The following is a 12,898-nucleotide window of genomic DNA, read 5'->3' as shown; positions in this document are numbered from 1 at the left end:
AGCTATGTTAGTCTGAAGTTAGGCAGAAGGCAGGGTGGATGTGAACCTTATAGACTAAGTATATCAGAGATGTTTTGTAAGCAGCAGCTTGCTTCATCAGAAGCTAGATGCAGTTCTTCTGGAATGAGGCTGGATTTGGGGATCTGAAGTGTTTATTGATTGCTTGAAAATCATTAGAGTAAACACTTCCCATTATAAAGCTGCTTTTTAAAGTATTGATTATTTATATTATAGTGCCTGGAGAGTAGATACCATAATACATACACAGAGAAAGACAATTCCTGCCCCATCAGATCTTACAGTTTAAATAGACAAGAGAGACAAAGGGTGTGAGGAGTGCCACAAACCACACAACTGGTCAGTGGCAGAGCTGAGACTAGAACCCAGTACTCTTGTCTGCTAAACTCCACTCTCTCTATTGGGGAGTATAGGGAAGTTTCAGACCAGAGGGACCGGAGAGAGTGACCAGATATACTCATTGCTCATCTTGGCATTGAAAATTTCAATGTGGAAAAAGAACGTGGGGAAATGGCTATGTACTGAGTCTATCCACAGCACATGAAAGGATAATCCTTGCTGTGAACAAATGCACAGCACCTTCATACTGGATTTTATCCAGGTCCTTTTTCGTCTATGATTTTTCTTTTTCCGACATTCATTTTGTGTGAATAGAAGCTGATACCATTATATCTGGCATCCTTGTGACCTGGCTAAATTACCTATTCCAGGTCTATACTAAAAACTTTTCCTGGTACACTAATTTTGGTAGTATTTTAATGATAAATTCAGTGCTAGCAAGAGCCCCAGTGTAACTGCAGCAACACCGGCAAAAAGTGCTTCTGTCAGTACACAGCAGGAATGGTGGTATAGCCATAATGGTCCTGGGAATATACAAAAGGCAAGTGGCTTTTAATTGCATCTTTTATTGGACCAACTGTATGGTTGGGAAAGATGTTAGATAGGCTTTTGGATGCAACACGTCCTTCTTCAGGTCATTTGTCAATATAGCTGATTTTGTTTGAAGAACCAGAGTAAGGCCCAGAGCAGTAATCCCTGACCAGCTCTCCATTTTAAATAACTTAATATATTTTGAGAGCCTCCTCCTACTTGCGCTACACTAATACACACCCATGAGGAGCTTTTGAGGCATCGCTTTTTCAAGCCACTGCCAAGCTGTGATTTTTCCCAAGTAACACAACATTGGATGGCTGCAAAAGAAGATCCAGGCCAAAGGAATTTTAAACACAGAAACTTAGGTGAAGCAATAAAGATAGTCAATGCCCTTTTCTTCTTTAATTAATTATTAAAGGTTTAGGATACAGCACAATGTGCTACTAAAATGATTAACTCTCTTGCTGCTGGTATTGGGGGAACTGGTAGAGTCAATGAAAGAATATGAGGCTCTTTGATAGAACAACCATGCAGCAAGCTCCATTTTGATATTCCAGGGTCCAGGAGAAGTCCTCTACATGCAGTTCCCTGGCATTAAGAAGCACAGCAAGAAATGTTCTTACTGAATATACCTGGTAATATTTTGGCAGACACACAGGGCAATCTATCGAGATGTAATCTGGCAAGGATACTGAAGAAGTTAAAAGGAATTTTAATTCTGGCAGAAGAAATGCTTTTAAAAGCTTTTTTGCTTTGCAGAAAATAATAAGTATGTCACTCAAACTGCTTTATTTTGGTTACTTATTACTTTTAGTGCAAAACTATTCTTTGCCTGTTAGGAGTCATCCTCTGTGAGATTATCTACATTTTCTGAGCAAATCATTTTCTTGAGTTATTTCATAGAGTGGAAATATTGAAATGCATCGTAAGTCAAATCCATCTACTCCAGTGGGGGCAGGGAAGAAAAGTTATGCATGTACCTGTTCAGCAGCTGCACCTCTTACTATGTAGAAAAGTGTTTAGAATTTTAAGATTGTCAGACTCCTGGATTCTTATTCAATCCCAAATAACCCATCCTCTGGCCACTTCAAGATTGTTTCCTGCACTATTTCTTGTCCAGTTGTAAGTGACTCAAAGGCAGCTTCTCTCATTTCCTAAGGAACAGATCTGCTTAAACTTCAGCATCTAATTCTTACGAACCTTTTTTCTGATGTTTGTTTAACATTATTCTTTTCTTAATTGTATGCCCCTGCTTGTAATCATGCTCTGAAAAACCAAGCTAAATAATTTATCTCCTTGGCTCATGTTTATATCTTTAAAATATTGGTAGTGGGTGCTACAATATTTTTCTCCTTTGGTAAGTGAGCATAGTGTTTCTTTTGATTTTAGAGAGAGAAAAAGATCCTATTGCCTCCTGGCACCATGATTTGATTGCTATACATATGTCAAGAAACATGGAATAATTTAACTGGTTTATTTTCATTTTAGTGAGAAAGCAAAAGGTTAAGGCTAGTAAGTATAATTTTTCTTTCATCATAATGGCTACATGTTGAGGCCCCTGCATCTCAAAAAGCTTTTGTTTTTATAACTTCTCTGGGGAAACTCTGACATGTTCTTTTTCCTGAGAACCCTGCCGGTATTTCTTAGAAACACTCTGTTCATCTGCCACTTCTAGACCTACCTGAAGTTCTAATCCTTTGTTTGTGGCATCACCACTGGTTTCAGCAAGGCAATTGCTTTGATACAACAAAGAGGGGATTATGACTTCAGATGGGAAATGAGTAACAGAAGCAAGTGAGTTTATAAGGAATAGTAATCTTGGTTGTGTGTAAATATCACCAAGCATCAAAGAAACCAGAAATTCTGTGACCAGGAATCTCAGAAAAAGTTAAACCTCTTTATATTCCTCTTACTCTGCCTCCAAGGAAGTCTATTCTTGCTGGCTTCTCTGGTAACTGTGGAGCTGGGGACCAGAAAGAAGCAGGTTCAGTTCTCCTTGGCCACGTCTACACGAGATGCTGACTGTGCAGTTGTTACTACGCAGTCATTTAGTACTTGCATACCCGAGTACTAAATGAGTGCATGGTAACTGGCATTATTGCGCAGTAGCGTCCCAGCACTGCTTCCTAGTGACACTGACTGCGCAGTAGTTCATTACTACTGCACAGTAGCCTCGCATCACAGTTTGTGCCCCGCAACGAGCTACTGTGCAGTAAGCATCTCATGTAGATGAGGCCCTTGGGTACAGTTTGTTTGGCATTTAAAAAAAAACAAACTTTATACTTTGCACCTGGTTTATATCAGAGGGACTGAGTGATGGTTATTCCTTTCCCTCACCAGTCCCTGTATAAGGGTACATAAGCTTATTGCAGGACTGTGCAGCTTCTACTGCCCCTCCCAAATATGAGAATTAGGAGTAGGAACTAGCTACAGACATTATGAAAGGGTAACATTCTGGGTATAAAACTAAAGACAAGTTCTAATTGAGCATATCAGGTACAGGGACAGTCTCCTGATGTGAGATGAAAGCACTTATGGGAGGGAGGAAGAAAACCACTACATAAAAACTAATAAATGAAAAAGTAGTTGTTCTTTCTGCTTCATACATAATTCCCAGTAATCTTACAAGGTTGGGTAAGTATCATTATCCTTTTATACTGGAAGGATAATCATAGCCCACAGAGATGAAAGTTGCCCAGGTTCACTTAGTTAATGGCAGAACCAGAACTAAAGCTCAGGTTTCCAAGTTCAGTTTACTAAACAACTGGAATCAGAATTTAGCTCTTTGACTTTCATAGACATTAGGGCTGGAAGGGACCTCAGAAGATCATCGAGTCCAGCCCCCTGCCTAAAGGGCAGGAAGTCAGCTGGGGTCATAGGATCCCAGCAAGATAGACATCCAAATGTCTCTTGAAGGCCTTCAAAGTAGGTGCTTGAACCACCTCTGGTGGCAAGCTATTCCAGACCCTGGGGAGCTTGGACAGTAAAGAAGTTCTTCCTTACGTCCAGCCTGAAATGGTCTTGGAGGAGTTTATGACCGTTTGACCTTATCATCCCTTGGGGCGCTCTGGTGAACAGATATTCCCCCAGATTCTGATGAGCACCTGTGACTTTGTAGGTGATAGGTGAGGCAGAACAGCTCTTCTAGGGATTTAGGATTCAAGCTCTTCTAGGGATTTAGGATTCAAGCTCTTCTAGGGATTTAGGGTAAATTAAATGCTCATTTTTGTTAGTGCTCTAAGACAGGGTTGTTCAACCCTGGGCTCTTGAGACAGATCCAGCCTACAGAGCCATGTCATCTGGCCCGTGGGGCTACCCAAGGGTCCAGAAATTTGCTAGTGGGGGAGCGGTGGCAGCATTAATTGCTATTCCCCTTCTACCAAATTTCTAGATGCATGCAGAGCCCCATAGGATGGATAACCTGGCCCTGAGCATCAGATCTGGATCACGCCACTGCATGGCCGGATACAGGCACATGGGGTTGGGCCAGTGCACAGCCGGATTTAGGGACAGGCTGGTAGACCAACCCCACATGGTATCTAGTCTGCAGGACTAGTCTAAGAGCAATGTTCTTTGGGTAGATGTGATATCTTTTATTAGACCAACTAAATAGTTGGAAAAAAGTTATTTGCAAGCTCTCGGGCACAAACAGCCTTACCCTCACCCTTTTGGGCACAGATTCTCCCTATGCCTGACAAAGGGTGCTTGTGCCTAAAAATTTGCAAAGAACTTTTTTTCCAACTATTTAGTTGCTCTAATAAAAGATATCACATCTACCCAATGAACCTTGCCTGTCCTTAGACCAACATGGTTACAACCAACAATGCTGTTCTAAGAGATGTGACTTGGATATTATATGGACTGCAAACGTGGACAGCACCAATATGCAGGTTTCACAGTCACTTTTCTGATTGCAGAGTCTATAACCTGCATTTTGATGAGGATGTAAACTCTACGGTGCACCAGCAGATTATAATTCTATGCTGGATGCCCATTTCTGGAGCATCCTGCTTCTGTGATCCTGCACTCCAAGTAAATGGAGATTAAAGTCTTCACCTTTTGAAACTTTCAGAAACATATGTTTTGCATTTAAAAAACACCACATCGTTCACTATCCTGGGGAGCATCTCCTCAGGAAGCATCTGGCACTGAAATAGCAAAGGACAGTGCAGGCTAGGGGTCAAGTACATTGATAGAGCTGTGTGGGGAGCCAAGGACTAGGATAATAGGGGCTCCTACATGATAAGAATGGCATTTACTAACAGAGTATGATGAAAGCTTATACAACTCGAGCCTGAAACACATCTTTCTTTAGCTAGTCCTACAGCATTAAATCACAGCTTTCCTGAGGGACATTTCACAAACAACATAGAGCTGGCTGACTTCCTCACAGAGCAAGCCAAATAACCTCTGTGTTGAATGTCTCCTGTGCAATGGATGCCTTTTCAAATGCTGGTGCTCTTGTGTGCTTCATGCTAGCAGGAACAAGCAGCCAAAGTATATAGAGATTAAATGGGAACATAAGGAAGGGACTTTCCACCATTTCCACTCTTTCCCACTGGGTTCAACAAACCAAAGTACATGGGGACAGGGAACAGGAGGAGGGATGAAAGATAGAAGGAATAAGAAGGGAGAGGAAATATATGAAGAAGACATCCATCTACAAAGGAAAAAAATATAGCAAAGATGTCTGCAGCATCATAGATATTTAAGAATTTTGTTTTATTTAAGAAAAAGGAAAATGTAAGCCCTTCTTATTTTTCCCTCTAGCTCCTTTTTTCAGCTTCTGTATTTCTCTGTCCTCTTGGAGGTGGCTGGCATTAGGTCTTCAGTAATTCTTGGCAGAGTCTTTTACATTTGAAATAAGTCATTTGAACATTTAGCCCTTTTTAAACACACAATATACTGTGCACACAGCGTTCCTTTGTTTAGAGAATAAGTGACTTCAGGCCAGGGGACTGAAATTTCACTTTTATCTTACTGTCTCTCTTTCTCTCTTTCTTTTTCAGATAATTCCTCATCTCTTCAAGAAGATGAAGAGCTAGATATGGAGGCTGTCAACTGGCAGCTGAACAGCACTCCTGTGAATGGGCATTCTGTGACCCCAACCAAAGCTCGTTTCCCCAGCTGGGTGACTTTTGATGACAATGAAGTCAGCTGTGCTTCACCACCGAGCCTTTCTCCCTTGAAACCGGATTCCCCACCAGCAGTAACACAGGCTCCAGATGTGAACTTTAACGTCACTGCATCCTTTAAGAAGAGAGAGAGGCCTAAAAGCACGTTGGCAGACCTCTCTAAAATTCAAAAGCTAGATCTTTCTTCCATAAGCAGGCTGCCTTCTGTTGGTGGAACACCACCCTGGAGTGCTACTAACCCCTTCCTGGATGAATCTCTGCGGGATGTCCAACCGTCACCTATCAACCCATTCAGCTCATTTTTTGAGGAACGAGACAGGCGTTCCCACAGCTCCTCTCTCCCTGCTGTTCTTGGCAAAGGCCAAAGAGACTCCTTTATTATCCTTCACCAAGAACCTGACACCATCAGCTTCAATGAGTTGAGCAAAAGCATAACCCACACAGAAGCTGTTGAGCAGCTAAAGCAGCTCCAAATTGGGGATCCAGATCACCTGAGCAGCCCCACTCTACCTGACGATGACCCCATGCTGCCAAGTGAACTGGATGACATCTCTTTGAACTTAGCTCCATCTCAGCCCAAAGATGGCTGGCCAATGATGCTTAGGATACCAGAGAAAAAGAACATCATGTCATCTCGACATTGGGGGCCAATCTTTGTCAAGCTGACTGAGAGTGGTTACCTACAACTTTTTTATGAGAAGGGACTGGAGAAGCCATTTCGGGAATTCAAACTTGAGATCAATCATGAACTTTCAGAGCGCAAGCTCCAGAACTATGATGAGAATGGAAGGATACACAGCGTGCGGATAGACCGTACCACCTACAAGGAAAAAAAGAAGTATCAACCTAAGCCATCCATCACCCATGTGGCAGAAAGGGAGCAAGTGATAAAGTTAGGCACTACTAATTATGTAGATTTCCTTAGCTTTATCTCAGCTGTTCAGGACACATTGATGAACCTGCCAGCCTCATCGACGGATCTGAGCATGGTGGGATTGAACTACCAAGAGGAAGAAATCACTGTCGATGTCAAGGATGAGTTTCATGGCATCTTGGCCAAAGGAGACAATAGGATTCTCCAGCACAGTGTGCTAACACATATATATGTCCTCAGCTTTCTTTCTGGCTTGGCAGAATGCAGGCTGGGCCTTAATGACATCTTTATTAAAGGGAATGAAATAGTTGCACGGCAGGATATCATGCCCACCACTACCAGTAAGTGGATTAAATTGTACAACTGCCAGTTCCATTCATCTGTGGATGAGGAAATGTTTAACAGTTCCCGTGCTATTCTGTTTAATCCTTTGGATGCTTGCCGCTTTGAGTTAATGCGGTTCAGGACAGTATTTGCTGAGAAGACTTTGCCTTTCACTCTGAGAACGGCAACTAGCATCAATGGTGCCGAAGTAGAGGTCCAGAGCTGGCTGATGATGTCCACTGGGTTTTCTTCCAACCGTGACCCTCTAACTCAGGTTCCCTGTGAAAATGTGATGATCCGCTACCCAGTGCCAAATGAGTGGGTAAAAAATTTCCGCAGAGAAAGTGTCCTGGGGGAGAAATCTTTGAAAGCCAAGGTGAACAAGGGTGCCAGTTTTGGATCAACCAGTGTGTCTGGTTCTGAGCCAGTAATGAGAGTAACTTTGGGAACTGCCAAATATGAGCATGCATTTAATTCCATTGTATGGAGGATAAACCGACTGCCTGACAAAAACTCAGGTGAGTAGTACGTAATGTCTTGGAATGGATAAATTAAAAGTGTGTATTTTGGGAACTGAGGGATGTTGGATTTACATGATGCTTTCCTTTTGGCCTAAGGAGTGTCCCAGCAGTTACATGAAATGACTAATTGTCTCCCTTGCAGTGATTTAACATGCCTCACAAAGAAACCCCATTTTGTTATATTCGTATGAAAAAATGTCAGAGAATCATAAAAATAGAAATGGTCCAGCTCCCTGCCCCAGGCAGAATCATCCTGGTTTAAACCAGAAAAATGTTTGTCTAACTTGCACTTAAAAACTTTCAGTGACAGGAGATTCCACAACTTCCCTGGGTAATTTGTTTGAATTAAAAAAAAAAAAATTCTTCCTAGTATCCAACCTAAATCATCCATGTTGTAATATAAGCTCTTAAGTAATAAAACTGGACCAATTAGATTTATTTCCAGTTTATAGTGCTAAGCAAATGCAGTTCTTTGCATAAATTCTCTTTAAAAAACCCAGTTGCTAATGTATCCGCCTCTGTGAGTGGGCACCTCAGAAAGGAAGATACAGGAAAAGTTTAGTGTTGCACTAGATCTGGTACTTCCTGAGAATGTCTGGTCTCTTTTAACAGGAGGCAAAGACTAACTTGGGTGCTTCTCAGCATTTGCTTTATTCAGTCCCCTAAGGACTCCACCACAAAGCACAAACAGAGCATAGTAACCATAGAAGAGCCTTAAGCTTGAGATTCAGGATGAAAATTCATTATGAAAAACTAGTCTTGCATTAGCAGCAGCATACTTGGAAAGATCCATGATATCAGACTGCCCCTGAAAATGGACACTACTGTACTCGGGGGATGAAGCTTAAAAAAAATTATCTTTCTGTGGTGTCCTCCATCCTAGGACCTCATTGTGGTGCACAGACATTACAGCTGGGAAAACTAAGGCCCCGCAGTGTTTAAGTGATTTGCAACATGTCAGTAGCAGACTGGGAACAGATGCTCTGTTGCCTGCTCAGACTGCTTCATCCATTTTCATCTCACGTGAAGTATTAATCCAAGTTTCCATTTCTTTGACACTTTCTCCTCTTATCTATAATTCAGCCCTCGACTCTTGGCAGGGGCAAATGAATTGGAGGCAAAGACCCTGATGTTAGAGGGTTCTTCCACAGAGCACTAGATGGTAGGGGCCACAGTTCAGAACTCATGGTGGGCCAATTGACAATCTGCTGCAGAGAAAGGTGTCCTAGCTCCAGACACCCCTCCAGTCAGGTCATAGTATGATCTCAGGCAAAGAAAAGGTCTGGCAAGCACTGACTTGGTCAGTATGTGTACAGGGTAAGAAGAGGGAGAGATTCCCAAAGTATTGGTGGATAGGAGCCAATCATAGTTTGAATCCAACTCTGCTTTTCAGGGACTATATTTGTATTTCTTTCAGCATGTGTCCCTTGGTTCTAAGTGCTCAATATATCTAACAAACAAATACAAATTATCCATAGGGTTGTCCAAATGAAGCTGATTTATGACATGTGGCCAAAATAACAGTGGCCTAGCTGTGTACTCATCCTCTCTACTTTGCTATATGCCTTGAATGTCAACAGATCTGGACTCTGGTAAATCAGAGGAGTAGAACCAGCTCCACTTCTAAGAACTCTTCATGGAAAATATCATATCAGAAACCCCTTCCATTTTAAACCCTGGGACCTCTAGCCTCATCCTCACTGACTTCCACAGAGAGAGGGGAGTGTCTTCTGCTAAAACACTTCCCTGCCAATCACTACTGAAACAAATTCTGTGCTTATCCAACCAAGCTCAGCAATTACGCAGAATTGACAGTTTAGAGGGATTCTGACTGTGGACTCCAGCACCAGTCTGAGACTCTCTATCTCCAGTTTCTTTACAGAAGCCTTGTATTCTCCCAAGGTAGTGTGAGAGTAACCCTGAAGTGTATGCCTTGGACTGTCTCAGCCAACTCTGTATTTAATTGTTGGATATGGGTGCACACAGAGTGGGAGTAAGCAGGTGGGGCTTGTTACTTGGCAATAGTCCCAAGCTTGGCTGGGACATGGTATAGACATGGCCTGCATGCTAAACCTAGGGCTGCAGACAGATTGCAATATCCAGATCGATGGATCTTTTCAGGAGTGACTCCTGTAGTTTCTCTGCCTTCTCCAGTGCATTTGTCTTTGTACATTTTAATATGAAAAGACCCATGCAGTCCAACAATAGGAGCCTGTCACCAGTTCTGTCTGCATAGTTTTCTAGCCAAGAGCCTTGTTCATTTGCTTATGACAAGAGATTCTAAAGCATATGCTTAAACCAAGCAATACATGTTCTTTAGCCTATGATTTTACCTAGAAAGCAAATATGGCCAGGATTCCACTGAGTGTGCTATTGAAATCCTTCCCAGAACATCTTGGTAAACTATTTGTTGCCCTTCTCTGACTCGCAATGAATACGTTGACACTGGTTGATAAAGGAGGCTTGTTTGCAGGCTGTAAGGAGTTGCAGTCACAACTGGCTGGGATCCAGTACAAAAATGCTAGCATGTGTTTTTACCCTTGAGACAGCTGAATGAATGAGTGCTAAGAAAATGTCCACATGCTGATTCCTTGTACAAATGAAGCAACGTTGTGTCCTAAACCAGAATCTTGGCTCCAGATATCCTGAACTCTGGAACAGTTTGGCTGTGCATCCAGCCCAAGCAGACTGATAGCCCTACCTACAAAGCAGACTGAAATAAAAACCCAGGCTGTGAATATCTTGGCTAGGGACAGACATTACACATAAACTGGTTTAAGCGATCAGAAACTGGTTTAAACTTGTAACAGAAGAGATGTTCAGGGCACAAAACCAGTTTGAAAATGGCTGAAACTGGTTTGAGATAAGCCTGGTTGAATGTAGTATCAGACTTAACTGATTTGGCTCAAACCGGTTTATGCAATGTCTGTCCCAGACCCCTTGCTGGTTTAAGATAAACCAGACACCCCCAACATCCCGGCATGTTCTCTGGGCTGGGTGGGCCTCTCTGCTGCACAGCAGGGCTGGCCCTTCTCCTCTGCTGCCTCGCTGGAGCTCCGCAGTCTCTGCAGGCATCTGCCTGGCTTCTGCTCCCCCCCTCTCTTCCCCACTCTGTGCTAAGCAGGCATTCCCCTATTTCTCAGACCACATGCTGACTACAGTCTGTGCTGTGGGAGAGAACAGAGGCAGACAGGTAGCTTAATGTCCATCTTTGGAAAAGCTATTTAAGAGCTGTTTGCTTCCCCCACACCCCTACCATTCCCTGCTAAGCAGCAATTCCCCACTTCCCTCTGCCTTGCAGAGACGGTATCTGTGTATTAGCTAGCAGACCACATGCTGGGTCTGTGCTGAATCAACAGGCAGAATCACCAGGTAGTTGGTAGGGGTGTAGGTTGTAGCCGTGTTGGTCTAAGGACACAGGCAGACAAGGTTCCTTGGGTGAATCTGATATCTTTTATTAGACCAACCCAAATAGTTGGAAAATAATTATTAAGCAAGCTTTCGGGTGCAAAAACCCTTCGTCAGGCTAAGGAAGTTTCAGCAGTTGGTGTGTGCTCTTCCTGGATGGAATGAAAGGTAAAGAAGCCAGAGGCTGGGCTGGTATGCATACAAGACAGGTAGTCATTGAAAATGTAGATTGAGGAGTCAATGGGTGAGAGACAGGTGGGGGGCAAGAGAGAAAAGGGGGATGAAAGTGGAGAGCTACCTGGGGAGTCAGATGTCAGGCAGGTTATAATGTGTCATAAATCCAATGTCTATATTTAGTCCATGATTTTTAGTATCCAGGAGGTTGATGAAGTGGAGTTCATAGGCTCGTCTCTGGGAAATGTTGTGTAAGTTTCCTTTGAGGATCAGGACTGAGAGATTGGAGAGAGAGTGGTTTTCTTGTGAGAAATATGCCCCACCGGTAATTGGGTATTCCTGTCTTTGATAGATTTCCGGTGTGCGTTCATTCTGGTGCGCAGTTGTTGTTTGGTCTCTCCTACGTATTTTCCATCGGGGCCTTTGGTGCATTGGGTGAGATATATTACATTTCTGGAGGTGCAGCTGTAAGATCCAGGGATGCTGATGGCTCTGTTGTGGGGTGTAGTAATTGTGGGGGTGGTGGAGATGTGTTGGTAGGTTTTGCATTTCTTGTCATGGCACGGTCTGGATCCTTTTGGTGTGTTCTGGGCTTGAGGAAGTTTGCTTCTGGTGATGAGGGTGGCGAGGTTTGGTGCTTGTTTGAAGGCTAGGATGGGTGGCTCTGGGAAGATCTTTTAAAGAATAGGGTCTCTTTCTAGAACAACAGAGCCATCAGCATCCCTGGATCTTACAGCTGCACCTCCAGAAATGTAATATACCTCATCCAATGCACCAAATGCCCCGATGGAAAATACGTAGGAGAGACCAAACAACAACTGCGCACCAGAATAAATGCACACTGGAAATCTATCAAAGACAGGAATACCCAATTACCGGTGGGGGCACATTTCTCACAAGAAAACCACTCTCTCTCCAATCTCTCAGTCCTGATCCTCAAAGGAAACTTACACAACATTTCCCATAGACGAGCCTATGAACTCCACTTCATCAACCTCCTGGATACTAAAAATCATGGACTAAATATAGACATTGGATTTATGACACATTATAACCTGCCTGACATCTGACTCCCCAGGTAGCTCTCTACCTTCATACCCCTTCTCTCTCTTGCCCCCGCCCCGTCTCTCACCCATTGACTTCTCAATCTACATTTTCACTGACTACCTGTCTTGTATGCATACCTGCCCAGCCCCTGGCTTCTTTACTTTTCATTCTATCCAGGAAGAGCACACACCAACTGCTGAAACTTCCTTAGCCTGACGAAGGGTTTTTAAACCCAAAAGCTTGCTTAATAACTATTCTCCAACTATTTGGGTTGGTCTAATAAAAGATCAGATTCACCCAAGGAATTTTGTCTTCCAGGTAGTTGGTAATGTCCCTGTTTTCTTAATGGGGCAATAAACGCTGAGATAAAAGGCGACCCTGTTATCAGCCCCCACCCCCAACTTGCTTGCCCTGTCAGTTTGCTGCCAACAGTATACAGAAACAAGGAGGGAGACTGAAAAGCTCCATATCATCAACAGAAGCATGCGCTGCACACACACACTTTGCCTCAGTGCTGGCTGGGG

General features: G+C 43.1%; 1 protein-coding gene across 5 annotated transcripts in view; it reads left to right on the top strand.

Moving 5' to 3' along the window:
- The window catches only part of STON2 (stonin 2), a 121,365-nt gene that overhangs the window by 95,787 nt on the left and 12,680 nt on the right, over positions 1-12,898 (top strand). For all 5 annotated transcript variants that reach the window (XM_059723143.1, XM_059723142.1, XM_059723144.1 and 2 more), the window contains one exon: positions 5,901-7,742. In XM_059723143.1, the coding sequence (XP_059579126.1) occupies positions 5,901-7,742 (1,842 nt within the window). The remainder of the gene's footprint in view (positions 1-5,900; positions 7,743-12,898) is intronic.

This window comes from Alligator mississippiensis, chromosome 2 (genome assembly GCF_030867095.1).
Source record: "Alligator mississippiensis isolate rAllMis1 chromosome 2, rAllMis1, whole genome shotgun sequence".
NCBI classification, from domain to species: Eukaryota; Metazoa; Chordata; order Crocodylia; family Alligatoridae; genus Alligator; species Alligator mississippiensis.
The sequence above is the reverse complement of the archived record's forward strand: the minus strand, read 5'-3'. Positions and strand labels throughout refer to the sequence as shown.